General features: G+C 43.0%; 1 protein-coding gene across 11 annotated transcripts in view; it reads right to left on the bottom strand.

Moving 5' to 3' along the window:
• The window catches only part of BICD1 (BICD cargo adaptor 1), a 157,665-nt gene extending 131,424 nt beyond the window's left edge, over positions 1–26,241 (bottom strand). For all 11 annotated transcript variants that reach the window (XR_014943786.1, XR_014943784.1, XM_015866227.2 and 8 more), the window contains exon 1: positions 26,014–26,241. Coding sequence is in view for 9 of the 11 variants with exons in the window: in XM_015866227.2 (XP_015721713.1) it covers positions 26,014–26,226 (213 nt within the window). In the remaining 2 variants the exon portion in view is untranslated. The remainder of the gene's footprint in view (positions 1–26,013) is intronic.
• Between the last annotated feature and the right edge of the window lie 820 nt (positions 26,242–27,061).

Genomic DNA, 27,061 nt, shown 5'->3' with positions numbered 1-27,061 from the left:
GAGAATCTCTCATTATAAAATAGAACTATCCATCACTGTTGCAAAACCAAAGCTACTGAAGAGAGCAACATCATAAAAGAACTCATTCAGGTAAGTCCCCCTCTACAAGGAGACTGTAGCAGCTCTGTCCTGCCTCCACCTGTCTCTTCCTACCTCCTCAAAGAACAGAAGGATTATCAGAACTGCAGCAAAATCTTTGATGCATACTGAGATTTTTACTTTCATGCTCTGTTAATACATACACACACACATATATACACACATATATGGATATATATATATGGATATAAATAGTTTGCTCATCAGATTGTTCCTAAATAGCTTAAATAACTGGATAGACAAATAATTTTTCTTAGCAGCAGAAACAAGAAGGCTCTCTGATTTCTCCTCATTTACAAGTCAGCCTACAAAAAGGAAAGGGAGGCACATGCTGCACGGAAGAAGCTGTTGCTATGAGACAGAAGCTGTATTATTTCTCTGTGTTAACTTGTGACCACTCTCAGCTACCACCACAGGACCAGAGTAACTGGGATATCATAGACTGGAGGCTTTGAGATGGTTTGCATGTTACAGAGCTGGCCCCTTCACCTGTCAGAAGCAAGCAGAATCTTGCCAAGGCTGATCCTTAAGCAGTTGCTGAGCATTCACAGTGAACGGCTCTTCTCAAGAAACATCTAAGCAAAAAGCTGGAAGAGGCTGCAACCAAATATGAAGAGTTCTCCGGAAATCAGCTGTTCAAATGATGAGCAAAGAGATCCTGGCAAGGCTACATAAGGATCCAGGAAATACAGAAATAGAAAACCTACAGACTGGGTAGTCTGCCGTGGTTGCTTTATCCTTTATTTCTTCAGCCCCATGTGGATATACAAAACCACCAGCACAGCCCTCAGCAGCTTCCCTAAGAGAAATGAAGGCATTTGCTCCTGTCTCACAAATTCAGGCCATATCTTCCATTCTTCCCATTTTACCCTTCCAATTCTGTTTGCAAAGACACAGCTAGAAATCAGTACACTTTTACAGAGGAGATAAAGCATGGAGTTCATCCAGGAAGGTCAGACTCCTCCTGAGATGGGAGTAACACTCTCAGGGAACAGATGGAAAAGGACACTCTTTATGCAGAGCCTCCCTGGAACAACAGGCACATATGCAGCTGAGCCAATAAGTTGGTGGAAGCAGCAAACTCTAGGAGAGAAGCATGGGGAAAATAGGAACAGGTGAAGAGCAAAGCAGAGCCTCAGAGCCTGGCAAACTGCACTATACCTACAGGTGGATGTGGGGCAAGAGCCATGAAGAATAACCTCACTCACAGCAGTTATTACCTTGCCAGTTACTTGGAACCACACTGCATTATCAAGAAGTTGTCCTGTTCTCCTTAGTCAGGGAAATAAAGCACCTAACACTTACAAAGGTGCCTGATGTAGACTAAACTACAAGAGAAATAACTAACAGGAGTTACAACTCCATGTAATGTGCTCCTCATGCCTTCCATATCTTGGTAGAAGGGGAAATCTTATTTCAAAGAACAAAGTTGCAGATTTTGTTTTTACCATAACAGATGCAAACAAACCTGAAGCACTGCAACTCACCTTCCACACTATTAATTCAGTATCTGGCTAGAGATGTACACGTTACAAACGATTTCTCCCACATGGGGACTTGCAGCCTAGGAACGCATTTAGTATCACCCCCAAAAATAGAAGATTAGCATTTTTATGACCACCTACAATTAAGGAGCTAACTGTAAGTCAGTCAAGGCATTCACCATTCGATCCAGTTATGTTCCACTTGACTTGATTCTCAGCACCACACAAAACAGCCACTGGCTGCCCAGCCTCACTAAGCAGGGACTTCCCTAATAGAAAGATTCCAACTAAACAATGCTTGCAACTGCCCACAGTCCTCAGGGGTTAAAAAGGTTGGTTTTAACCACAGCCTGAAGAACGAAGGTCTAGAGCAAGCAAACCTGCTAATTCAGATTCTGCCGCCACCACACTCATGCTTAATCCCTTCTGTGATTGTAACACAATGGAAAGCACAGCAATGACAGCAGAGTAACAAGGTCCTACGCTGCAGTAAGTGAGGAAATAAATAAAGGAAAGGCACTGCTTACCTTCAGAAGGCCTCAGGAACACAGAGATCTCCAGCAGGATACTCTTGCCTCCACTGTCAACTATTAAATGAGGTCTGGGAAGGGATGCATCCTGGCTCCACTATTCTAGTGACTTGGGTACATTGTACATACCTATGCTCCCCTGGGTTGGCCATGCCTTCCCACCAGGTGCTCAATCACAGGTTCAGACTGTGACTCAGCATTTCCATTGAAATGATCCACCACTGCACAGTAGTAAAGTCCCTATTTGCTTTGCAGGCTTTGAGTGTTTGTAGTTTTGTATGCAGTTCCTTTAATTCTATTTCCATTATATAGTCTGCCTCGAGTATGTTCATCGCTGACCAAAATAAAAGCCAGCTCTTAAGCAGATAGTCCCAGCAGAACTTAATGCAGCAGCTTGCAGCACAGTGTGGACATCTTGGCAATAGCACTGCGCACACATTGTCACAGCAAGGAAGCAAGTATAAGCTTATGGTAGTTTTGCTTAGCAAGTCATAGTATCATGAGCCATGACCATGAAAGCCTGGCAAATAGTCAAGCTCTGTACTTAATATCATACTGGATCATTTAATAACCAAAATGCTTTTCCATACAAGAAAAAAAAAGTACTAAATGTGCTTTGTGTAACAATAAAATATATTCCACTGCCATCTGTCTCTTCCTAACTTCCATCTTTTACTTCTCAGACAGTAAATGTAAGAAAAAAAGAAAAAAAAATCAATGACTGCACATCATACAGAATAAATAACTATCCATGAACTGCTGGAAAGGAACTAATTACTGCTTGTGGAAGCAATAAGCTTTAGATGTCTCCTGTCTTCAGATGCACTAATGATCTAGAAATTCAGGTATAAAGATGCAGCCACTCTTCCCAAATCATTAGCCATCTGTTATAATCCAGGTTGCAGCACTGCTACTTTTGAGGTAACTAACATACTGGTGATGCCATTAGCATACAATTATGCTTGCAAAACATAACCAAACATAATATTTTTTAAAAAGGTACAACATGGATAAGAATATTATCACAAATACCCACAGATCTAATTTCAGTTCACAGAATCATAGATCGACCTCAAGGATCATCTAGATCTAACCCTCAGCCACCTACTTCCTTGCTGTTTCTGCTCATCAAACATCTCAGCACTGCCACGACTGTATCCTTCACACTCCTAGAGTACTACTGGGTCCTGGCAACACCACCTCCTAATTGTTTTTGGTTACAGGACGCTAGAGAGAAGGCACGTTTAAGCCAACATTTTAGGCTTCCTCATCTCTTGTGCATGTCAGACCTTAACCTAGAGCTACCCTGGAGTAGTAACCTACAGAGTGCACCACCACAGCATGGTAGAGGGATGAACTGCAAGCTGTGACCTTACCCACCAAATTTCCAGCCTGTTCAAAATGTAAGTTTCCTGCCTTTTTTGTTCTTTTGAGTGGCACAGCTTAAGCTGAGAGGAGGCTTCCAATGACAATTAGAGCATGCCTAAACTTGCGAGAAGGAATGACGCTAACTGCAGAATTGGTAACAAAATTTTCTGAGAGCATCACAGGAACCATCCATAGACAAGCTGTCAAAAAAAAAATAAAATCAAAGCATATGAAATACTGAAGGAGTACTGCACCTTGCAAAACCACATCTTTTGGTAGCAGTCACAACATCCAGCAGCGCTACATCTCACATGCGCCAATCTGCGACACGAGAACATGTCACAGAAGAAACAGATGGCACCTAAGAAAACACTTAGAGAAAGCCTGTGCAATTACATCTCCCCAAATCCAAACTGAACCAGTACACTCCATAGCTTTGTCAAATCTGAAGCAGACAAGGTAAAACCAATTTTAGCTGCAGCCAAACGAAACTGGAAGAGAAGGAGTGCTACTTCCACTTGAGATAACCTTGGTTTAGGAAGTGAAGGTCTGTCCTGTTTTATTGCAACACGAGTTAGAGACGTGCCAAACTGCCTCATTTGCATTGTCGGCAAAACTCTTTGATGCTTTGTTTCATATCAAACCGCTTCATAAATATGCACAAACAGGAAAAGAATTTTTTTTCTCCTGTTCTATGCTTATTTATTTTTAAGTGTAGTTAAATGTATTCTGAGGACATCCATAAAAGATATTTAAAAAACTAAGTGGTATACTGGAAAAAAAACTACTGATCTACTGGAGCTGAAATATATACGTTGTGCATGACCTGCTCTTACCCCCTAGGAAGTAACACAGAGAAACAGCCGCTCTGGATATGTAGACAATCAACAGCACGAGACTAATAACTAATTATTTTTCAATTAAAATGCTTTCATTCTCTCTTAAGCAAAACAACTGCAGTACTTTATCTCATTTTAGCTGGAATAATCAGTAAAAGGCTACAAGCAGCAGCACTGTAGTTAAAATTGTTTGATTCAGTGATAGATTTCAATACCAGGTTACATACTTGGAATAATACAAGTATATAGTTGTAATTACAAAGTAAATGAACAGCCGGAGAGTATCAAAGAAAAGACTCACCAAAGCTGAGGCCTTCAGTCAAGATCGATGCTCACCAATGTTGAGACTCACCACAAAAACTCCACACAGGAACAAACTCCAAAAAGAAATGCCACCTTAGTGATGGTCAGCCCTTAATTGGAGAGCTCCACCCCTTCTGGGAGCACAGCTGAATTACCTTCACCTGTGCTCTCACAGCTGACCCGTCGCTTGCCTCAGATGGTTAATCAGAGGTTCAGGCTGTGATCAACAGTTTACCTTAAACAGATTAAAACCAAAACAATCTAAAAACCCACAAGGCATCTTATTTATGAGATTTAAGCTGCTATGGTGTCTGATTGCAAAGTTCATTAGTTACAGCAATCTAAACATACTGAGGTTTCCACAGCGTGTGTTATCAAATTAAGCAATTATCATCTTAGATTCCTGAGCTAAATTGTACCCACATATAAATCCAGTGGGTATTACCTGCAGCGATTTTGACTGAAAACAGAACAACATCCTAAAAAACAATATTAATTTAACAATTAATAACAATAACAATAATAAATAACAATTTAATATGCTGTCAAAAACAGCAAAGGCTGCCACTACAGAGGGTAGTCTGATGAGCTTAATATCAGCTGGCTGCATTTTGGGGAGAAAACCATGTAGTTTAGCATTCACTACGTGAGGCGTAGTGCTGGTGATGCCCAATCGCCCCAACTACACTTGCTTTTAGTGGATTATAAATCCCACTGGATTGGTAGGATATGACAAACCACTACATTTAGCCCATTCACTTGCAAATCAGACGTTCAGGGTGGCAATACTTAGCCAGCTGCTGGCCAGACTCCCTCCTAGAGCTGTCCCAATACATAATTACTAGTTATTCAAAGTGATAAATAACCGCTATAGATACCTAAACGATATTTCTTTCCTGCTCCCACTCCATCATGCAACTCCAGCAGGGAAGCAATTGCTCTCATACAAATAATTACTTAGAAAAGATTTCCACAAAGGTCTGTCAGCACTTTACAATCAAGTTTTAACTTAAGCCCCTTACCGGCAACTTCCCCTCAAGTTGGACTATGGACCTTATCCATGCTACTGTTTCTTTCTTTTTGTGCCCATTCTTGGATTGGAAGTTCAATTGAGTTTTAAGCCTTCACTATACCTGAACGGGACATTCCCAAAACCCAAGTGTACCCACATGTTAACAGTTATAAGATTTCAGGGACAAATATTATCTTCCAGTCCCGTGCCTGTGCAATGTTTACTTCAGTGAGGTCCCATTTCATTACCAAGACTCAATGAGTCATAACAATACAAACAGTGATTGGCAGAGATAAAATTATATGCTTTCCCAAAGAGACACTAGAAAGGAGATGTGCTAACTTGCAGCAGAGATGAGTAACCACCCACTCACATGACCCACCACTCCATTAGACAACCTCTACACAAACACAATAGCCCCATCGTGATGTTGATATCCTGCTAGCACAGCTCCGGTGAACAGCAACAGCATCTCCTTGGGGAGGATATGATCCAACATTAGAGCAATAATGTGATCAGCCTCAGAAGAGCTGAGTGACTGGCCATCCTGAGCTCACAGATATTTAACTAATGTGGTGGGCTGAGCAGCTACTGCACCCCCCCCCCAAAAAGTGGCCTGTCAAACACATTTAGCTATGAGAATGCAAGTGCCAATCCAGTAACTCAGCTGCCAGTGCAGACCACTGAAATGTCATACCACAGTGAACCAGCAGAAAGGCTGACCACCATCCTCAGAGGTGGCCTGCTGCCAAGCAATGTGCCACCATCCAGGCTGCCATCTTCTCCACTTGTTAACTGCTGTCCTTTATCAGTCTCACCAAGTGAGACTCTCACCAGGCAACTCTACAAGAAGCCCTGAAGTTTTACACTGAGACTGACTAGGTAGAAGTATAATGATAGCTTATTACTCTGCAGTAACATACCCAAGTATCCTCCACTCAATCTACTAACATCCCACTGGTCACCTTGGTTACCTTGCTACTAGCTCTTCTTTGAAGTCCCCCAGGTTTGTCAGATTGAGGTCACTAAGGAAGACTGAAAGCAGCATCACAGCACTCTAAGATACTAACAGCCAGATGCTGAGGCTTCAGATTGAACAAATTCAATGCAAGGCTAATGCAAGTCTTGCTAGTATTCATTCCTTTGCAGACTGATGGAAAATGGCTGTTATAGTAATTGTACATTCAAACATCATAGTTTTCAGCTTTGGCAGGCTTTATTTGAAATAAATAAGGTTCAGATTCATATGTGTTTTGCTTCTTACAAGCGCTGCTGGACTTCAGTTGTGAACAAACTGACCCTTGAAGCAACAGATGTCAGAACTAATTCTGAACCTACATTTTGTCTCATCTCAAAAAACAAGGATTCCTACAAAGCAAAATAAAGACCACAGCAGAGGGCCCAACTGGAATAGTTACCTGGCCAGGCCAATCACACAGCATGCTGAGGCCATTCTTCAAGCTGGCAGAGGTACTTTTCTCCTCAAGTAAGGAATTAGCTACACGTACACTGGATTAACTCAGAGTTCCAACTGCCTGTTTCTTTTTGGAGACACTGAAAATGTAGTGGGAATACAGAGAATTACAGTATCGTCTCAAGGTTGTACGAAAATTCAGCACTGAAGGTAAGCAGCTCATTTTGTTTAACAGATGAAAGGCAATAAATAGGTGACTTGACTAAGAAGAAAAAACAAAACACCTCAGGCAAATATTGTTATGTCCTTAGGGCTATTTCCTGAAGGAGAAACAAGCACAAACAGAAACACTAGGTGGAATTTAAAACCAAACACATTTAATATGAAGTAAGGAACACATTTTTAATCACAGAAAGAATTAACTAATAAAATTAATCACTAAGGAAATGTTAGAGTCCTCTTCATGCCCTCACATCCAGACTGAATGCGTTCTCAAAAGACGTCCGTGAGCCAGATGCAAACTGTGGGGTTGAACAAAGAGCTAATGGGAATTTTATATTCCAGCACTTACTCACGAGGTCAGCTTACACAAACTGTTAAGTGTTTTTAGCCTTAAACTCTACAGATTCATTCATCCAGCCAAATGCTAATCAGAATGATGGGGCTGTAAGTACCTTGGATAGGATTTCTCCCCTAACATCAAGCCATCCAGAAGTTTGTTGCCCAATCTACTGTAGCTCCTCTCAGTGGTAGCACTATTGGAAGTGTCCTCTTGCAGTCTGTTAGTCTGTCCCTCTCCCTCTACTAGGTAAGAAAGGAGCCCCACAGTCTATACTGTCAGCAAGATAAACCCATTTCATTACACTATGTAAGGCTAATTAAAGACAAAAACAATAACTGGCTAGTCAGATGCTGGGAATTAAATTCCAGCCTGGCTTAAGCCAAGAGGAGGTTTGTGTTTAACTTCAGCAGATGTAAGACTTGTATCCCAATGGTGAGTTACCAATATGGCAGTAGTGCCAAACATCCTTCTAGTCAATCACAAAACCATAGAATCATTAAGGCTAGAATAGACCACTAAGATCATCTAGTCCAACCATCAACCCATCACTACTAACCATGTCACTCACTGCCACAAATGCACAGGAGCCCCCACAGCTGGGGATCACCTTCTCCAGGGAGCTCACAGTCTAAGACAAGGATAGAAAGGTGACCAGATTTACTGCAGACTAAGAAATACTCTGTGAAAACTGAAAGGAAGACAAGGAGATTCCTCAGAGGTTTACAGAGCATCTCTCCCAAACGCATGAGGTGAATTCACCTTACAAGACACAGTCTGTTAAAGCAAAAATTGTACTTCATTGTTGTGCAAGTCGAATCTCTTTTTCAGTGGAAGACTTAAATATTTAACATGTACAGCAGAGCACAGTGCTTGCTTAGAGAAAAGAATTCACAGCAGCGAATATATATGTGTGTATATATATATATATATATATACATACACACACACAGGGGTGTTGCAATGGGGCAACTGTAGCCCAGATTTCCAGCTCAACTGCTACATAAGATTTACTTAAACTAATTAAAAAAAACACCATCCAGAGAAGCCTTGTGATGTCTTTTGTCAACTGTTTCTTCCGTTAGTGAAGTAACTAATTTCCATAATAACTTGCAAACTAAATGCAATTTCAAATGCTTTTGCATATATAAAAATCACCAGCAAATAGATATTTTCTCTGCCAAAATAATCCCATGCTTATTTGCTGCTACAGTAGTCCCTGAATATAAACCAAAGAAATATCTGGGAAAGCTTAGACAGCTGTACATGGTGCAGTTCTCCAGATGTTTACTTTGAGCACTCAAGAAAAGAAAGCCTGGTAATTGGAAATAGATGACAGAGCCACTGAAAAGAAAAACAAGAAATCAAGAAACCAAGGCAACACAGCAGGAAATACAGACAGAAAACACATACCCATCAGCAAATATCTATAGCTTAAAACTATTTAATATAACTATAAAATAAATATTTCTTATTCAATCATTACAGGTAATTTTACAGGCTAGACACAGGGCATAACAAGATCAACTTGTAATTCCGTGATTCCTCCTAAACACTGTTTAGCCAAACTTGCTGCAATGGAAGCGAAGACCAGGTGAATTCACATTCAGTTCAAGCCTCCAGTTTAAGCGGCGTCTTTATGGTCCCCACTGACATTGCAGTCTAAACAGTAATTTGGAAGAATAACCACATTTCTGTTTGCAGATCAAGGCTTTGTGCAAACCATGAAAGCCTTGCGCACGTAAACAAGACATAAAGGCAGGACTTAAGTTTCAGGCTCTGCTATAGAGTAGCCTAAAACACAGCTTTAATTAAGGAATCACGAGACAAAGCCATAACCTGGTAGTATCACTCCTATTAAGAATATCCTGTATAATCAACAATTATTCTTTTAATAAAAATGCATGGTAATTTGATTGCAGAAAAGCCTCCTAACCATATCCTCCATTAAATCAGAGCTTCTAGGACAAAGATTTGCGCCAGGGTAAGAATGCTCTAAATACTTGTAGGCAACCACTTATTATCCATCCTTCAGAAAAGAGGAGTGGAAAAAACTCACATTTTAGGTTTTCCTGCTTAGCATTTCATGGTCAATCCATAGGAAACACTTTAAAAAGAAAAAAGAATCCTGAAGACTTTTCTAAATGCATCTCCCAAATAGCTGCCATCAGAAATGAAAGCCATGCTGAGTTCACCACTTCTCACACACTCTCAGCCAAAAGGACTCCAGAAGCTCAGTTCTTACCTCAGTTATATTTCCACAGCTGAGGTACCTAAATGACAGAAACGCAGAAAGAGCATTATTTGAAACCTTATTTACCTCAACAAAACTGAGAAGATTCTGGTGCCTTTCAGGACACATCAGCAAAAGCAGCACATTTACCCACAGCCGAGAGAAGCTCTACTCACGGCTTGGCAGCTCCTGCAGTTCTCAAGCTTGCACATGGAATATTTCTGACCACACTGAAAATGATTTCAAGCTACATTTGTAAAAATACATTCAGAAGAAGTGAAACATTCTTTCTCGAGGTAAGCACAAGCCACAGCCCTGAAGAGATCCCTCAGCTGCTTTACATGCATCCATCCAGCTAACGCCCCCTGCTGCAAACAAAACCATGGACCACTTTCCTTAGATTCCCCCTCCTCTTCTCTTGGAGAGACAGTGGCCTTCACAGGCAGTAATAAAGCAATACTGCCTTTCCTTCCCTGCAAGGGATAGCAAAACTCACAACACTGCATTAACAAAGGTTCATTTTCATCTGCATGAGGAGTCAATGTGGAGGGATGCTCCCTGCCACTACAGCATCATTAAAGAACTCGCATCCAGCAGAGGAGCAGAGCAGGTAGCCAGGAGTTAGCTTGTCTCATTTCTTGACTGCAAACAAGGCAGGATTGTTGTTTTTAATTATTAAAGCACCCTGCAGCATCAAAAACCTCTAGAATAAACATAGCAGACCCCAAGCCAAAGCACATCCTTCATCACAGCTCCTGTGCCATCAGCTGCCCTATACCAATCTGACCCAGCCCTTAGGGACACACAGCTGAATCAGAAAGATTCTTTAACAGTCTCAAATACTGCTGTGGCTTTATTTAGCATAGCACTGGAAGCATCCAGATCAAAGAAGTAACAGCCAACTCCAGTTTGAAAGCTCAGACAGAGAAACAGCTCCTGGAATACTGATTAAGATCAATCCGTAGCTTTTTAGTCAATTCACAATCCACATGGCTTCCCTGTTATAACCATGGAACATCCCCACCCCTCAAGGCCTACCTCCTTTCCCTTCTCATTTTCTCTCTCATCTGATCCTAATGCTATGCCATACACATAAAAAAATAGCCCGCATTTTGCTTTTCCTTTTAATATTACTAAAACACAAAGACTTTAGACTTGCTTGTCATCACATGTTTTCCAAAAATGCATTAAGGAGCAATCAGGCCATCAGAAGTGGGCAATGTAGTGAGGAGCAAAGGAGAGAAGATCAATAGGTAAAGGCAATAATCCTTTATTCCGGTAAGACAACAGCAAGAATAATTTATATGACTGCAGGCTTAATCATCCTTGGTCTCACACTGTGGGATTTCAGGGACGGTGAGAATACCTGGTCTCTTTGGACTGCTGTAAACCCCACCTGTGCAGAAAATCTGGGTCAGCCTGGTTTCCTTAAAATGTTCCCAACCAGCCTCTTATCCTCTGCTGCTCTCTTTAGGAAAATGTACCATCAAAATTCTACATCTCTCCAAGCTTCACTTCATCAGAAAGACAGACAGCCCACACCTAACTGCACCCAATGGCTTTGCTTCCTGCAAGGCTTCCAGTGCTGCACCTGTACCCACCAGCAGATTTCACGTGTGCATGTAGGAATATTCCCCAGATCATCTCATTGTGTGTTTGACACTAAAAGCTGTCAATTTATGCAATACTGAATCCCATATGAATTAAAAATGAGCTTCTTCATGACTGTCTGTGTACACCTATAATAAACTACTTCAATATTCTGAGCTTGTGGGAATGTGAGTGTAATTCATAAATTATGAACAAGGCTTCTTTAAGCGGGGGTAATTATTATATGTATACAGCTCTATGCAGAAATGTAATGTTTGCACAGAAATACCTTACAAAAATGTCAATATTGCAAAGATTGCTTTAACTGTTGAGATTATTTCGGACAAGGATCGTAGCATAAAAAAGAAATCGTGTTGTTTTGTCTGTGTCAATAGTGGCAGTCCAGTTTATCAGTTAGAAATTACAACCATCTTTCTGCTGCTTTCCAGTCCTCCTTTGGATGCAAACACAAAGCGTGATTACCTGCACTTCTTACGAGGACTGTCATAAAAATACGAACTATACTATGCTATAATTTGAAATGAATAATAATTGCAAGCTCTTTTTCTCACTGCTTTGTCAAATTACTTTGTGCTTCCACTACAAAGGAAGTTAAGAACCGTCTACTCTGAACGACATGGATATGTAGATAACATTGAGACAGTATCTAGGAAATAAAACAGGCTTCCATTGAAACTGAAAGGAAAGGCTGCGAGCTATTTTGAATTGTTTTAATCTTAATTTAGAAGCCGTTTCATTTCAGCCAGTTAGAGACGCAAGTTTAGTTTCTGCATCACAATCAAATTTATTGTGATCACAAATACAGTGACTGCTGAAAACAGGCTTACATTTGTGGTTTGACAGGCATCTCACCTAACTCCCAGTGATGCTTGTATACTTACATAAACCCCCACTCACAGGCACAGAGAGGACAGGAGAGTTGATCTTTTGAAGGAAAAGAGTTGATAACATCATCTTAAACTCTACGCCTATATTATATGGTAAAAAAAAAGATGCATGATAAAAGCATATGTTAGTAGTTATTTTTAAAACCATTTATACATTGGCCAACCAGTGAGCAATTTTGAAGCTGGAGCTCTTTAATGCTGCCATTACAAGAACCAACACTGCCAGTATCCCCAGCCTCTGGCCCTGGCAGGTGGCTGTTCACAGATACTATAGATCACTGTGCACAGATATGACACGTGCAATCCTGAGCAGCTTGGTGGAAAGAATGTACATCTTAGGAGACCTACTGTTCCATGATTATCTATTTAACCTCTTAATGTTGACTGTTACCGTGAGATTAGAGTTCTGGGTTAAAGCAGGTCTCTTAAGAGCATACCATTTCACTCATTTGCTTCTATAGTCAGCAAGTCAAATGGATTCCAGACACAAAATTATCTTTCATAAACCACATAACATAAATTACTTATCAGCTCCTCCTCCAGATTGCAAAACTTAAAATTAGGCCTTTTTAATGAGTATTTTCATAGCAACACTCTTTATAGATGTTATAGAAAAAGTCTTGCTGTATAATGTTTCTGGTGATCTCTTAGTTCAGGTTGTTGAACAGACTCTGAAAGATGCACTGCACTAAATGAGTAGGTAATTAACCTGGGAACTGGTGTGCCCACATTTCAGTCCTTTGTCAGTCAAGTATTTGACTCACACTTAGAGTGAGTGCTAATACAAACAGCTTGTTCACTGGGAGTCCTCGAGTATACTAGTTCAAATTTCCAGCTAACGCTGACAAAAAAACAACAACTTTTAGGTTAGCTGTTAGGACCAGTTTCTTCTCTTACCTATTCCAATGTAAGCGGCTTCCTGGGTTATAAAAGCTGACATTCGTACTGCTGCCCTTTTCATTCCATGCTGCACCAAAGCAAAAGCTTCATAACCCAGCTAAGGCATAACTATCATGAAAGAAAATCCTCTTTCTGCAAACAAATCCCAATTGTGGAAAACTCCACAAAAACCTGGATTCCTCCTGACATTAGTAGAGTATCTCAGAATTTGCAACAAGGTGCTTGAGAAAGGAACTTGGTTTTAAACTTCATTAGGATGTATTAGAGCATTGCAAGTATCTGGGCACAGTTTAGTATCATAAAGACTTAGCTACGCATAAGGCACAAGAGACAGCAAGTCTTAGCCCATTTCCTATGAACTCTTAAAAAGTTTCACCTTTGCTGATAACTTAGAATCTGTTGGCAAATTATGACCAAATTTCACTGAGATATAAAGACTATGAATGTGATTAATTTTTCCTACCAGCTCTATAAGAGTAGCTAGCTAGGGATAAACCAGTAGGGAAAAGGCACAAAGCAATATGGACCTTCTCCCCAAATGCTTCTTAAAAGAGGCCGTAGTAAGGCCATACAGGCTCCCATGACTCTACTCAGCTCTTTCAAAGCAGAAATCACTTCACCCTTACAATATGCAGACAACATTGAATGGAAACAGCATAATTATTTCTCAACCATCACATCCCCTTCTTCAATTGTTTATTCTAGAACTGAGCTGGTTCTTCCCTCAGAGGAGAAAGTAGCACAGCAGCGAAACATCCAGTTCAATACTAGAAAGAGCAAACTCATCATCCTAAGTAGCCATCTTGACACCAAATCTACAAAAAGGTAAACAAAATGCTGTCTTCTTGCAAAGAAAAGGAACAATTTTATGAAAATAGATGGCTTTATTTCTCATAACAACATCACACAAAATACCAAACTACTAACTGTAGATCACTCCAGACTCAGAAGACAGAGCACTGACCACTGAGTCATCATCAGCATCATCACCTGCATTCTACTGCCAAGGCCTCCCATCAAAACACCCTGTAGTTCTGGGAAAATTGTAATGACGGTTGCTATTAGATTTGTATGAATTAACACTATAGAGGGCCAAATCTTCTGCTAGCATAATTTAGGAGAGCTGCAGCAGCAGAGAATTCAGATAATAATTCACAGTGTTGTCATGGAGCTCAATCTGCTTATAAAAAATAATTTGAAAAAATACTCAGTGTACCTGGCTCTGCATACCTTATGAGAACAGATAAAATCTAATTTTGCATTAGTACCAGTGGCTTTGGCTGTAGGCCACAGTGTGCTCCTTGTAATAACATGCTGGTCACCAGGAGAGGTTTTGGTGATGGCAAGATTAAAACAGTGAAGCTGTACTGTAATTGCTATGGTTACCATAGCATGGAAATAGACCAGAGATTGAAAAGTAAGTTCTGAAATGACTATCTTCTTCATTAGCAATGATCTGCTGAGGCTGACTGCATTCTTACTTGCTTACTGGGAGCCCAGTACACTAAAAGAGTGATTACGATGTGACATTCCTAATCACATTCATCTTCACCATCATGTCACCAGCTTCTTGAATAAATCAGATTTGCATTCATTGAATGAATATGTTTTGTATCATTATGGAACTAATTGGAAGGACAAAGTATGTTTTGGATACCTAGCCTTAAATTCAGGAGTCACTATTGCCTTTTTTAGAAGAATTCTGACAGAGGCTACAAAGAAGGTTGTGGCCTTCTTAAGGCCCGTACATATGAGGAAGAAGATGGACAGAAAGAGCCTCCAGACCCTGATGAGCCATGTGGACAGGCAGACCAACGTTACAGTGCTTCTTTCACTATCATACACCAGGTTCATTTAAAAGACAACCTGTGGCCTAGATGCCACCGCTACTGAGATTGCAATGAAGAACAGCTGCTGAAGGACTTCAATGTGTCAACGCAACCAAATGCTTCATCCATCCTTTAGGCCCAATCTGCTTGCATGGACTCTGAGCTACCACCACCTCATAGATGACATCTGCAGACAAGAGGCCACCTCTTGTGACTACTTGGATCATCCTGCAGCAGGGTACCATCGTACCCATCACAGCTCATTCTGTTCAGCAACACCACATGCACTAAGTGAACTGAGTGTAGAGCAATAGGGGATAACTGGTTTGCATTGCATGACCTTGCTTCTTTTCCCTTTAAAATAGATAGATGAAACCCACTTGTACTGAGAATGGTCTTTAATAGAAGAAGGTTCAGTTGCATAAGACCTCAGTGCTGCAACAGGACGTACAAAAAGCCTAGATAAACAAAGCTAAAGGTTTGTGACAGCTGCTTGTGTTTTGATTATCTCTTTCAGGATCTCTGAGTTCAAAACCACATTCTACAGAAGCAACTGGCAGAAAGGAATTATTTCTAATAACCCATCCATAGAAGAGGCCCCGTTATTATTATTATTAATTACTCATATTGCCATAGGACCTCTTTGTCTCAGCCAAGAATAGAGGCTCACTGTGTTGCACTCCATACTAACAGGCAGATAAGGGCAGGCCTTGCCCCACAGAGCTTGCTGCCTACAAAATCCCAGGCCAAGCTCCATGTTAACTACTGACAGTTCGGCAAGAAGTCTAATTTAGTGTTCAAGCCTGATCATGGTCAGCCTGAGCTCTCAGCCAACTACAAAGGTCATGCCTCACAGACATTTCCCACATACCACCATGACAAAGGGCAGCCCACATGCCCAGCCCATTACAATAACCCATGCCATGTAACCTTCCCACATACAGCACTGACAACAAAGCATCACTCTGTGGTGAGAGAGCACTGTAGGAGGAGAGGTATGGCGCATCCTTCACAGGGGGAGCTGGCTGAAATTGGTCTCCTCCTGCAAGGAACGATTGAAAATCAGGAAAGAACAAAAAACTGCAGCTGAGAGGAGCTGTGTTTTGGAAAGGGCTGAGTGGGAAAGAGTAGGACGACTGCTACAAGCATGGTGAAGGCAGCAAAAAATGGCCAGCAGCCAAAGGGGGAAGCACAAGGAGAAGGGAAAGGGCAGCTGGGGAGGAGAGACAGGGTCACACCTGGGGATGCCAGGTACCCTGAGTGTGCGTTGGGATCACTGCAGTATGTGGGAGAGGGACTGGGAAGGGTGGGAGGGTAAAAAGGCAGCCCCATAAGTCAGTGGGGTACTGGTGAGGAGCTACTGACTGTCCCTCATGACAAGGGCTTTCTCACTGAAACACTGACAGACTCATTAAGAAACCAAACAGGTTTCCGTAAGTTTTTAATCCCCATTTTTCCTTAAGTTTTGCTTGCATCACAGCAGCAAAACTACCAGCAAGATCATTCTTAACTGGCTTTACTGGTCCCACTGGCACCAGAGCAAGCTACTGCACAAGCCGGCCAGTGAGAACAAGGCTGCTGTTTTCTTTGGCTTTCTGGTTGATCAATCTTTTCACATGGATGGATTTTTAAAAGATAAATGACTGGATTACAGCTGAGAAAATCTCTATTTTCTTTGTTATTTAGCCCTAGATTTTTGATGCAGTTATGGAGCAACCTGTCTCTGCAGAGCTTCTGGGCCTCCATTATTCATCTGTAAAAGCCCCTTATTATTCCTTAATAGCAAATCCCCAACAAGGTTGTCTATTTCCACGGTAAAAACTCTAACCTTTCATTTATATGCTTGAATTCATTGTGCCAGGCATCCCAGAGTCCCCAGGTACTGCTGTCAGGCAATAAATAACAATTTATTCCACCCCACTGAGATCTAGTGGACAAAACAGCAGCTCATGAAACAAGCAGTATTTTGATTTTGATTTTTCAGAATGTTTCCACTTTCTCAGAGTGCTGCCTGTTCTTAGCACAGCAATTTTTGTATGTTTACTAACTAAATTACTTTGCAATCACAACAGATCTCTTTATGCTGATGCATTCCCTCATCGCCACTATGTATATCTCATCCCTTTTGCCTGTCTGACGCATGCACTTCACTCCTGGTGAAGACCCCGACCAGTGTCAGCCTCACTGGGTGTTGAGCCATCCCTTTGGCAGCACCGTGCTGACTCACTGCCTCTGCCCTTCCCCTGCTCCCTCCAGCACCAAGAAACACTGCTGCTCACACAGCTGCAGCTCTCTACATAACACAAAGCACTGGACTGCAAGCTCTGAAAATATGTTGCTTATCAGATTCTGGACTGCTTTCTGCTAAAATAAATAGTGGGTTTAAATAGAGGACTCTCTCTGATAGAGAAACCAAGGGCTCTCCCTCAGGAAGAATCTTACAACTAAAGGATTGTTACAGCACAGAAAGCATATACAGCATAATCTTCAGCTGTAACACTTAACCGCCTGCTATACCCAGGGAAGGGGTTATTTATACCCAAACAAGGCTTATGTGCTCATTTTCGATGTAAGGTTCTTCTCATCCTTCTAACCTGATACAAAAGCAAATAAGAAAGAAAAGAAAAAACACCAAACATAGGAATGACTCTGAACTTGTATAATCTCAGCCCTTGGAACAGTGATTGAAGTACTTTTCAAACACCAAGTGCCAAAGCTTTACTCAAGTTGTCATTTCATCTCCTGATCTTGAATACATTCCTGAACTCTACAGCAAGCAAGAAGGCAAAAAAAGAAAATCACAAATCTCACAAATCATAAAGCAGTGTTAAACAGATTGCTATAGAAATACGCAAATAAATGCAGGGGCTTAAAGGTGCATCCTGGAATCTACCCAAATATCATCTGTAATTGTAATTGAGTAAAAAGATGACATAGGTTTCAATACAAACCTGCTCAGCCTGCTTAATAAATAACAAAGTGTGTTTTCCGTGACAAGTGAAATACAGATTTGATGGTGCAAACTTCTCAGTACCTGAGTTTGATATTTCAGTTATATCACTTCAGGGTGGGTTTTTGTGTTGTTCATTTATTATGTGGTTTTTTTGTTTGTTTGTTTTTTTTTTTGGGGGGGGGGGGTTATAGTAAGCATCAAAGAATATACAGCATCACTGTAACTTCGAATCTTACCTAATGCCTAAGAAACTGAATTACCTAATGCCCAAAGTTCTAAACTCCTAACAAACCTTGTGTGCCTTCACCCCTCTTAGATACAAAGACATACCATACAAAGATATACCGTCTACTGCTTCTCCTACACGTAGTCAAATATCATACATGTTACTCTAAAAAGAAGTCCTTCTGCTCATATCTTTACATCTCACTTTAAAAAACTACAACTTGTTATCCAGATCTCTGACTGAAGTTTTACGGATTCATAAGTAATAGATTTAGTGCCCGTTTTTAGCTCACTGTAGATGTAAGGTGCATATCAGCTGAAAATTCATTTCTTCAGGTTACTGCCTGGTTGTTTTCTTCTTGTGTTTTTTGTTTGTTCGTTTGTTTGTTTTTACCTTGCCCTTAATGCATTTGGAGCCAGCCAAGTGCACACACATGACCAGCTACTGATCATGGGTTATAACAATTCATTAAGCTTCAAGAATAGGATCACAGAACCATAGAATCATAAAATGGTTGAGCTGGAAGGGACCTCAAACCTTACCCAGTCCCAATCTCCTGCCATGGGCAAGGCTGCTACCCAGCAGACCAGGGCCCTGTCCAGTCTAGCCTTGAGTACCTCCAAGGATTGGGAATCAACAGCTTCTTTGGGCGGCCTGTGCCAGTGCCTCACCACCTTCTAAGTAAGAAATTTCCACCTGACATCCAACCTAAACCTTCCATCTTTTAGTTCAAAACCATTCCCCCTTGTCTCATCACTATCAGATCACATAAAATGTCATTCACCATCTTGTTAATATGCTCCCTTTGCAGGAGAGATGCCCTAGCCCTCTAAGCATCATTGTGGTCCACATATTGGAGGCCTAGTATTTATAACAATCCCAGTTCTCCCTGCTTTGGTGGGAGGTAATGTGAATTTTGAGTTTATAGCATTTTTACCAATGATATTGGATGGCAGAGCGTTTTGCCAGCTGGCGGTGGGCACAGGCTCAACAAATAAATTACTGCTCCACTAACTCATGACTATGGGATGCATCTCATTGGGGCCCACAGGCTTATAGATGTTCAGGTTCCTCAGGCAGTCACAAACCTGTTTGCTTACAATAGAAGGGGGTCCCTCCTTTTTCATCTTCCTAGATGAGCATTATAGAATTACAGAATCATAGAATGGTCTGTGTTGGAAGGGGCCTTTAAGATCTAGTTCCAATCCCCCTGCTATAGGCAGGGACACGTCCCACTAGACAAGGTTGCTCCAAGCCCCTCTAACTACTTACAGCTAATAGGAGCTGGTTCTCCTCCTCCGGGTATCCAAAACAGAAGCCAAAACTGCAGCTGTTAAGAGCTTTCAACCTCCTTCCATGGAGGTAAGCATTGGTCAGTGGTGACAGAGCATGTCACAGTTCATTCTGAGTGCAGCGACATTTAAACCTGTCCAGTCTAACAAGGAAAACAAAGGAAAGGCTGTGCAGTGCTGGCTAACCTTCTCGGAGAGGATGCTGAATGTAGAGCATTGACCCTGCCACGTGTCATCTCCAATGTCTGAGAGCACAAAACTAAAAATGAACAAATAGACAAACAACAAACAGGAAGGAGGAATGGAGTTTGGAGTTCAGATAATTTAATTGAAAGGACCCCAGAAGTGACTGACTGAAGTGAAAGGTGACTAAACGGTAACTGAGGACTTGTTAACCTATGGGTTAAGCACGGTGTTGTATGCATTACTCCTAGCAATGGAAACCTACCTGCTGCATAGATGAATTTAACACAGCCATAATGCACAGGGACAAATTAAATGTGATTCAAAGGAGAAAGAAAGGAGAAGGTATAGCACGGCTGTGCGGGTAATAGGTTCTATTCACAGCCCTGATCACAAGTACTCGAATGCAGTGCTAATCTCACTGTGCATCAGTTTTCTTGTCTGGGGTCACTTCTTTGCAGAGACTGCAAAGGGGAAGACAAAAAAGAGCATAAACCATCACGGACAGGACACGAATGCTGTACTAGAATAAGCAGCAGAAAACGAAAGGCTACAGACGGAGAGAGAGGAACCACAAGAGATATGCTGAAAGTGGGAATGGACCGATCTTCATCTTAGCAAAAGCCTTTTTGTGGTAATAGTCTTAATAAATAATATAATAAACTACAGGTTTAGAACAGAGGTCTGCTTTTTCCTTCAACTATTAGGTTTGTTGTTAAACTTTGATAATGAAAGACATTCAGACACACCAATATTAGGATCATGAAATTTTTATTTAATAAAACTCTCCACAGAGAAGCAGAGTTCCCATTAGAGCACTACCCTGCAGTCTAGCTCAATTCCTACCTGCTTACTTCAGCTTTAGGTACCTGCCCTTGCAGAGATGTGTTTTTCACCTTTGGAATAGTCCTAATGGCGTCCATCTGTATCTGGTCTGTACTGTGGACTGCCTTCACAGGACAGTATGAAAAATTGCTGTTTTATCCTCATAATCATCTGCTGCTAGCAATGCAAGCAGTCCTGGGTATAGGGACAAAGGGAACATTCATATCTTTGCATGCCGTATCAATTCCTCTACATTAAGAACGTGCCCTCCCTCCTCCCCTGTAAAATACGATGTTGTGAAGTTCAGAAGGAAATGAGGAAAGATGAGGGAAGTGAAAAATCGTGCCACAGTTGGGCAGAAATGAATGCATGCTTTTCATCTCTGCCATTATAAATTACAATCACCAAAAAGAAAAAAGTGGATAGCATAGAATTGTACTGAATTAAACATTGCCCTCTCAGGTATCGGAAAAAATGGGAAAGGAAATCCATGGCAAAGCCAACTTTTTAGCAAAGCCCTACGTTATCGCAGAGCTACGAGAGATGCAGAAACACAAGTGATTCCTGTTTCATTTCTACTGTCCATACGCTGAACAAAACACCAAGGCAAAAATGTAACAGAAAAATGAGGAGCTTAAATGGACACCTTTGAGCTTGAAAAATTGAAAGGTTTATCAGGAAGCTTTTTCTTTTATTTATTTTTAGAAGCCCTTAATGCAGCCAGAAAATATATAAATATATGTAAGAACTTGCATGTAATTCCTCCAAGTGGCAATTGCACAAGGTATGTAAAAATTGGCCAGGTGCACATTTAGTCTATGCATCTGACTTTGACAATGCTCCTCATTTTACCTTGACGAATGCTCATAAATTACAGTTTTATGCCAAATGTTATTTTCTCCACCACTATTTTCCCCCGGTTGCATTTTCCATAAAGCCAGGTGTTAAGTCTGACTCCTGTTCTGCTTATAGGCTGCACCCACGCACATCACAGAAAGAAAATCTACGCTGCAATACAGAAGGGAAGGAAAAATACTTCACATAAAGGAGGGTGAAAAGAGGGTAGTGAAATATTTTTTAAAGGTAATTACAAAGGGCTTAATTCCAAACAGATGCAGACCTTTAGACTGAAGTCTGTTCAGCGGCCACCATTCTACATTAACAAATCTTAAACAGGAAGTTTAGTGCCCGGCTCCCCCATTAACACTGCAATCAGTCATTTTAGATTCGGTACTAATTCAATATTTTATAGAAAATCTAAGGAAAATTAACTTTTCCATGACATAAAATCCAACTCCCAGTTATCTCAGAGTTCAACACATGGGTGCCTCAATTGAAATCCTCAGATTAAAGAAGAATTCCTTAAAAATTTCTGAGAAGAATGAAAGTAAGAAAGCAATTGAACGATGGGGAGAAAATGAAATGAACTCTATTTAGATTTATTCTGGTAGTTTGTGAGCCGCAGCCATTTAAAGCTATCATTGTTTAAGGGTTGGCTATTGCAGGATGTCTAGCAAATTACATGTTTATCTGTACTGTCTCATAAGGACATGGTGCAATTAGCTAGAGGAACTGGCAATACAGGTCCCTCTGACAAAAAGAGAAGGGGGAAAAAAAAAGATCATCTCTATTTTTCTTTGCTTGCTGCCAAAGCTCCAGCAATTTCCCATAACGTTATTTCAGCTGCTTACGTTTTCTGTAGTCTAATGCACAGGATACATTTCCCTTTAGAGGAAACCATCCTACCATAATTCGATGAGCATCTCTTTTAACATCAGTGCCTGTTTACACAGCTCATTCTGTCCCCCTGTTTCTTTGGCAGTAATTCCTATCCCCACACTGACTTTTGGCAATGAGGGTATAGCAACTTACGGGAACGTATTGTGAACCATATCGTGTACCCTGTCTGCTTACAGACAGCATCCCACCCCTTCTCTGTTATTTTTAACTGAGGTTAATATAAACATCTGCACATCTGAAAGCCAGAACAGGGACAGGAATGACAAAGGGAGATGCAGGGCTGTCCCGCTGTGAGAAAGGCACATCAAAACGCTCCCTCACTAACCTGAGGTCAATGACAACCAAAGGTGAAATTCAGGCATAGAGCGAGGCTATGGATCTGTTAATGGTCACTATTTCCAGGCAGCATGTTGTTCCGTGTTGGGTAATGCACAGTAAACTGCTGCTGGGATTGAACTGGGTACAGTGGGCACTCCCAGAGACTCTGCATGTACCAGGCTCACTGCAGCCTATCTCCATTCTCACCCAGTCCCACCTCCTGCTCAAAGCAGGGTCAGTTCTGAGCTCAGGAGGCAGCACAACCTCAGTGGGCAATCTATGCCACTTTCTGGCCTCATGGGTTCTCTTGTGCATTCTCACTGCACCCAGCTGTGCAGAGGCTGGCTCTATCTTCTCTGTAACACCCTTGCAGCACTGGGCAGGTTGCTGTAGGGTTCCTCAGAGCCCTATCTCTGCCAGGCTGAGCAGGCCCTCCTCCCTCAGTCTCTCCTTACAGCGCCTGCAGCCCTCTGCTGAACTCAGGCTATTTTGTTGTAGGCCTATGCATACAAGGAGAGCACGGAGTGATGGAAGAAGAGCTGGAGGAGCACCCAAAGCTCTGTCTGACTTTGCTGTGCCCTTCTGAGTGGCACTGTGTGAGCAGGCTACCAATACGAAAAATGCTGAAAGATGGTTTCCACAAAATATGCTGCTAATTAAACTCCCACCCCAATAAAGCAGGTTATCTTCATGCACATGACTGATAGCAATGAGTATTTTGCTCTGAACTCTTAGTAACTGCAGGGTAAAGGGCACATTTGTTAAAAAACTTTCTGAACGGGAACCCTAAAACTACAGCATTTTTACTGCGGTCAAAATTCCATTAGCTTGAGGTATAATTAAATAAGGCATGGAAAGCCTCAAAGCATCCAAATCTTATGCTAAAGGAGAAATATATGAAAAACAAAGAAAAAGAAACGGCAGAGGTTACTAGAACAATTCATGTTGCATGGTGGGTAGCATATATTCTATATACAAGTATTAATATTTAATGTAATGTATTGCAATTTGCTTTTACATTCTATAATGGTCTTACATTCCCATCTCACTCTCCAGCAATGGAAATTATTGTATAGCTGTGGTTCTGTATCGCAGCCTATATGGAAAAAGCCCCAATGAAGTTCACTTGAGTTTTGAACTGCCAAGTAACGTAGGAGAAGACTTCAGATTGTAGATGTCTAAGCCATGACTAAGTAAGGAAAGACAGGCAGCAATAAATACAATGAGCTCCTTAGAACAGAACACAAGAATAAAATAGTCCAAAAATGAAGACTTGCATAGATAAAACTCTAAGATTTGACTCTGGTAAATGAATCTGTTCAGAGAAAGTCGGCACAAGAAGAGCTAATAGCCTTAAACATAGCTACATAGCTCTTCTCACACCGTTGCACCTACTGTTTCTCTTGAATGGATGAGTCATTTGTTTCAGTGCACACTTGAGGCCTCATTTCATTGAATCACAGAATGTTTTGGGTTGGAGGGGACCATAAATCCTACCTACTTCCAATCCTCAGCCATGGGCAGGGCTGCCACCCAGCAGCTCTGGCTGCCCAGGGCCCCATCCAACCTGGGCTTGAATGCCTCCAGGGATGGGGAACCCACAGCTTCACTGGGCAACCACAACTTCCACACCTCATTTTGACTTCAGAGATGCTATAGATGTAGAGAAGCAAGAGGGGAAGTACAAATCCTCACAGCCACAGTCATCACTTGCTTCCACTCACAGACAGGAATCCGATCTGCACTCATAGAACAGTCATAATGTCGGTGTTAACAGAAAAGATTAGAAAATACTTTATAGTGACAGGAAGGAATATGAGCAAATCCTCCTTTGCAGGGCTGCATGTGTGGCAACAATCAGTGCAGTTCCTCCTACCAAGCAAGAACAAATCTCCTGGAGAATACATGGAGGACAGAAATGCCCCATCTGCAGCAATGGAGAGCTCTGGAACTGAAAGCCCATGGCCTGACCTGGAAACAGGATTGGCTGCTCTCTGGCTTGGCATCAGGATTTCTGCTCTCCATGGATGTCTCCATATCCGTGCTGTGGTTGGCACAGCATGAAAGCACTGACCTGTGGGACAGCTGCAGAGTGCACAATCCCATTGACTTCAAGGGGAAGTAAACAGGAAGGGAATCTGTGCCCATCTTCGATTTCAGTCAACCATGTTGACTAATCTCTCTAGCTTCAGAATTTACACTCAGTTCCTTGCTCTACCCCTTCTACCTGTGCACCGACGTGTCATCCATCCCATTAGTGCCTTCATGTCCCTTCCAGTCCCATATCCCCACCCCTGGACTACTGACTTCAATGTGCCGAGCCTACTGCAGGGCCTCAGCAGAGCTGGGGAGCCAGTTATCAAACTGAATAGGCTTTCTTCCTGGAAATTAGTTTTTGTGGGCAATGGGGCAAACCTGTAGCATAACATGTTTACCTGCAAGTAAAATGAAACCTTCGTTTTATTAGAAGTGTTTCTAGAAGTGCAGCAAAGCTGGTGCTCTTGAGAACACTTGTATCTGATCTAAATTCATCGAGTGATTTCCCTCCATTCCCTCCACATATGGAATGTGGTCTCAATTTCTGACTGAAGGGAATTTCTGCACATTGTGTACAGTGAGATGTTTTTGCAGAACAAAACATTCCTTTTAAATCTGGGGGAAAATAATCTAATATTTTCCCTTCCTCATTTGAAAGATGGAATCATTTACATTCTAATACAGCACAGAGACACTCTGAAATGCAGGGCTATGAGCGCTGCAGATGTGTGCACATACCCCTTCTGGGATCCCATGTGTGTGCACAGCCTCAACCTCTGGTTATTTCCCTCCATGATGAACACAGGAGGCGTGATGATATCTCAGTCGTGTCCAAAAGGTGCCGTATAGCACTCACCTACCGTGTGCTCTGGATGCTACAGAACCACATTGTTAAACCCAACTCCAAGCAGCCCTCGCATCAAACATTTCTCCTTCCAGCATGACGCAGAACTCTAATTGCCACCGAGCGGGGGTGACCTCAGGTCTACTTTCTCTGCCCGGATGGCAGCGATTCCCCTCACAGCCGGAACGAAACCAGCCTATAAATAACTTCACAAGGAGCCGTCTCCCTTCCCGTGCACTGCAGGCAGCTGTTTACACGGCTCCCACGTCCCAGCGTTAGCTCAGCGCTCGGCTCCGCGAGGTTTAATTTCCCCTTCTCAGCATCCGCAGCCGTGCCCCGAGCTCCCCCCGGCTCCAGCCCCCGGCTCCGGCCGATCCCCGCTCCCATCCCCGCTGCTCCCCGCAGTCTCCGGGGCCCGCTCGTCGTCTCGCCCACCCGCAGGGGGCCGGAGCGGGGCTCCCCCGTCACGGACACGCGTGGGCAGCCCCGCAGCCGGCGGGGAGAGACAAAAGCCCGGTCCGGCTCACCTCCTTCAGCTGCTCCAGCTCCTGCTTGAGGCCGTCATACTCCGCCTCCAGCTCGTCGTACTGCTGCTTGAGGGTGAGCTTCTCTTCCAGCACCACCAGCCCATATTCCGCCGCCTGGATCTTCTCGTGGGTCGTCTCGGAGAGCTCCCTGGTCAGCCGCTCGATCTCGCTCTTGTAGTGATCCGCGCCCTGCAGCACCTCCTCCGCAGCCATAGCCCCGCCGGTTCTGCCGCGCACCGCGTCGCCGCGCCGCCGAAGCAGCGAGGGGGCGGGCGCGGCAGAGGGGCGGCACCGGCACGGCCGACCTGGGCACGGGGATGGGGATGGGGATGCGGGCCGAGATGGGGCCGGCCGAGCGTCGCCCCTCCGCTCTCGCCTCCCCCGGCCTTGCGGCGGCCTCGCGGCCCGGGGAGGCGGCTGCGGCTGCGGGCGGGAGCGCGCGTCGGTGCGGCGGCTCCCGGGGAGCTGCTGGAGCCTCCTCAGAGCGCGGCGCCGGCACCCCCCGCCCCCAGCAGCGCGGTCCCTCCCCTGCGCTCTTCAGGATGACAGCGGCACGTCGGGCTTGGTGCCGACCCCCGGTCCGGAGCGGTGGGAGCCCTCGCACTCGGCTCAGCGGGTTGTGGTGGCGGCCGCGGCACCGCGGTGATGTTAAAAATAGAGCAGGAGATGCGGTCCAGGAGACTGCAGGAGCGGTGATCGCTGCCAGGGAGCTTCGGCAGAACCATCCCCTGCTGCCGTCCCTGCGTAAGGACCACAGCACTGAGCTGAGGCCAGTGCTAGTGATTATTGAACTGTAGAATCAGTAAGGTTGGAAAAGATTGCTAAGATCATCCAGTCCGACCCGGGCCCTGGGCAACCTGATCTAGTAAAGGTGTATGTTTGGTGGCCCTGCCAGGCAGGGGGGTTGGAACTACATGATCCTTGAGGTCCCTTCCAACCCGGGTCATTCTGTGATTCTGTGACCCCAACACATCCCCACCGTGCCCACTGACCACATCCCTCAGTGCCACATCCACACGGTTCTTAAATGGTGACGCCAACACCTCCC

This window comes from Coturnix japonica, chromosome 1 (genome assembly GCF_054131305.1).
Source record: "Coturnix japonica strain WE chromosome 1, WE-NBRP24, whole genome shotgun sequence".
NCBI classification, from domain to species: domain Eukaryota; kingdom Metazoa; phylum Chordata; class Aves; order Galliformes; family Phasianidae; genus Coturnix; species Coturnix japonica.
The sequence above is the reverse complement of the archived record's forward strand: the minus strand, read 5'-3'. Positions and strand labels throughout refer to the sequence as shown.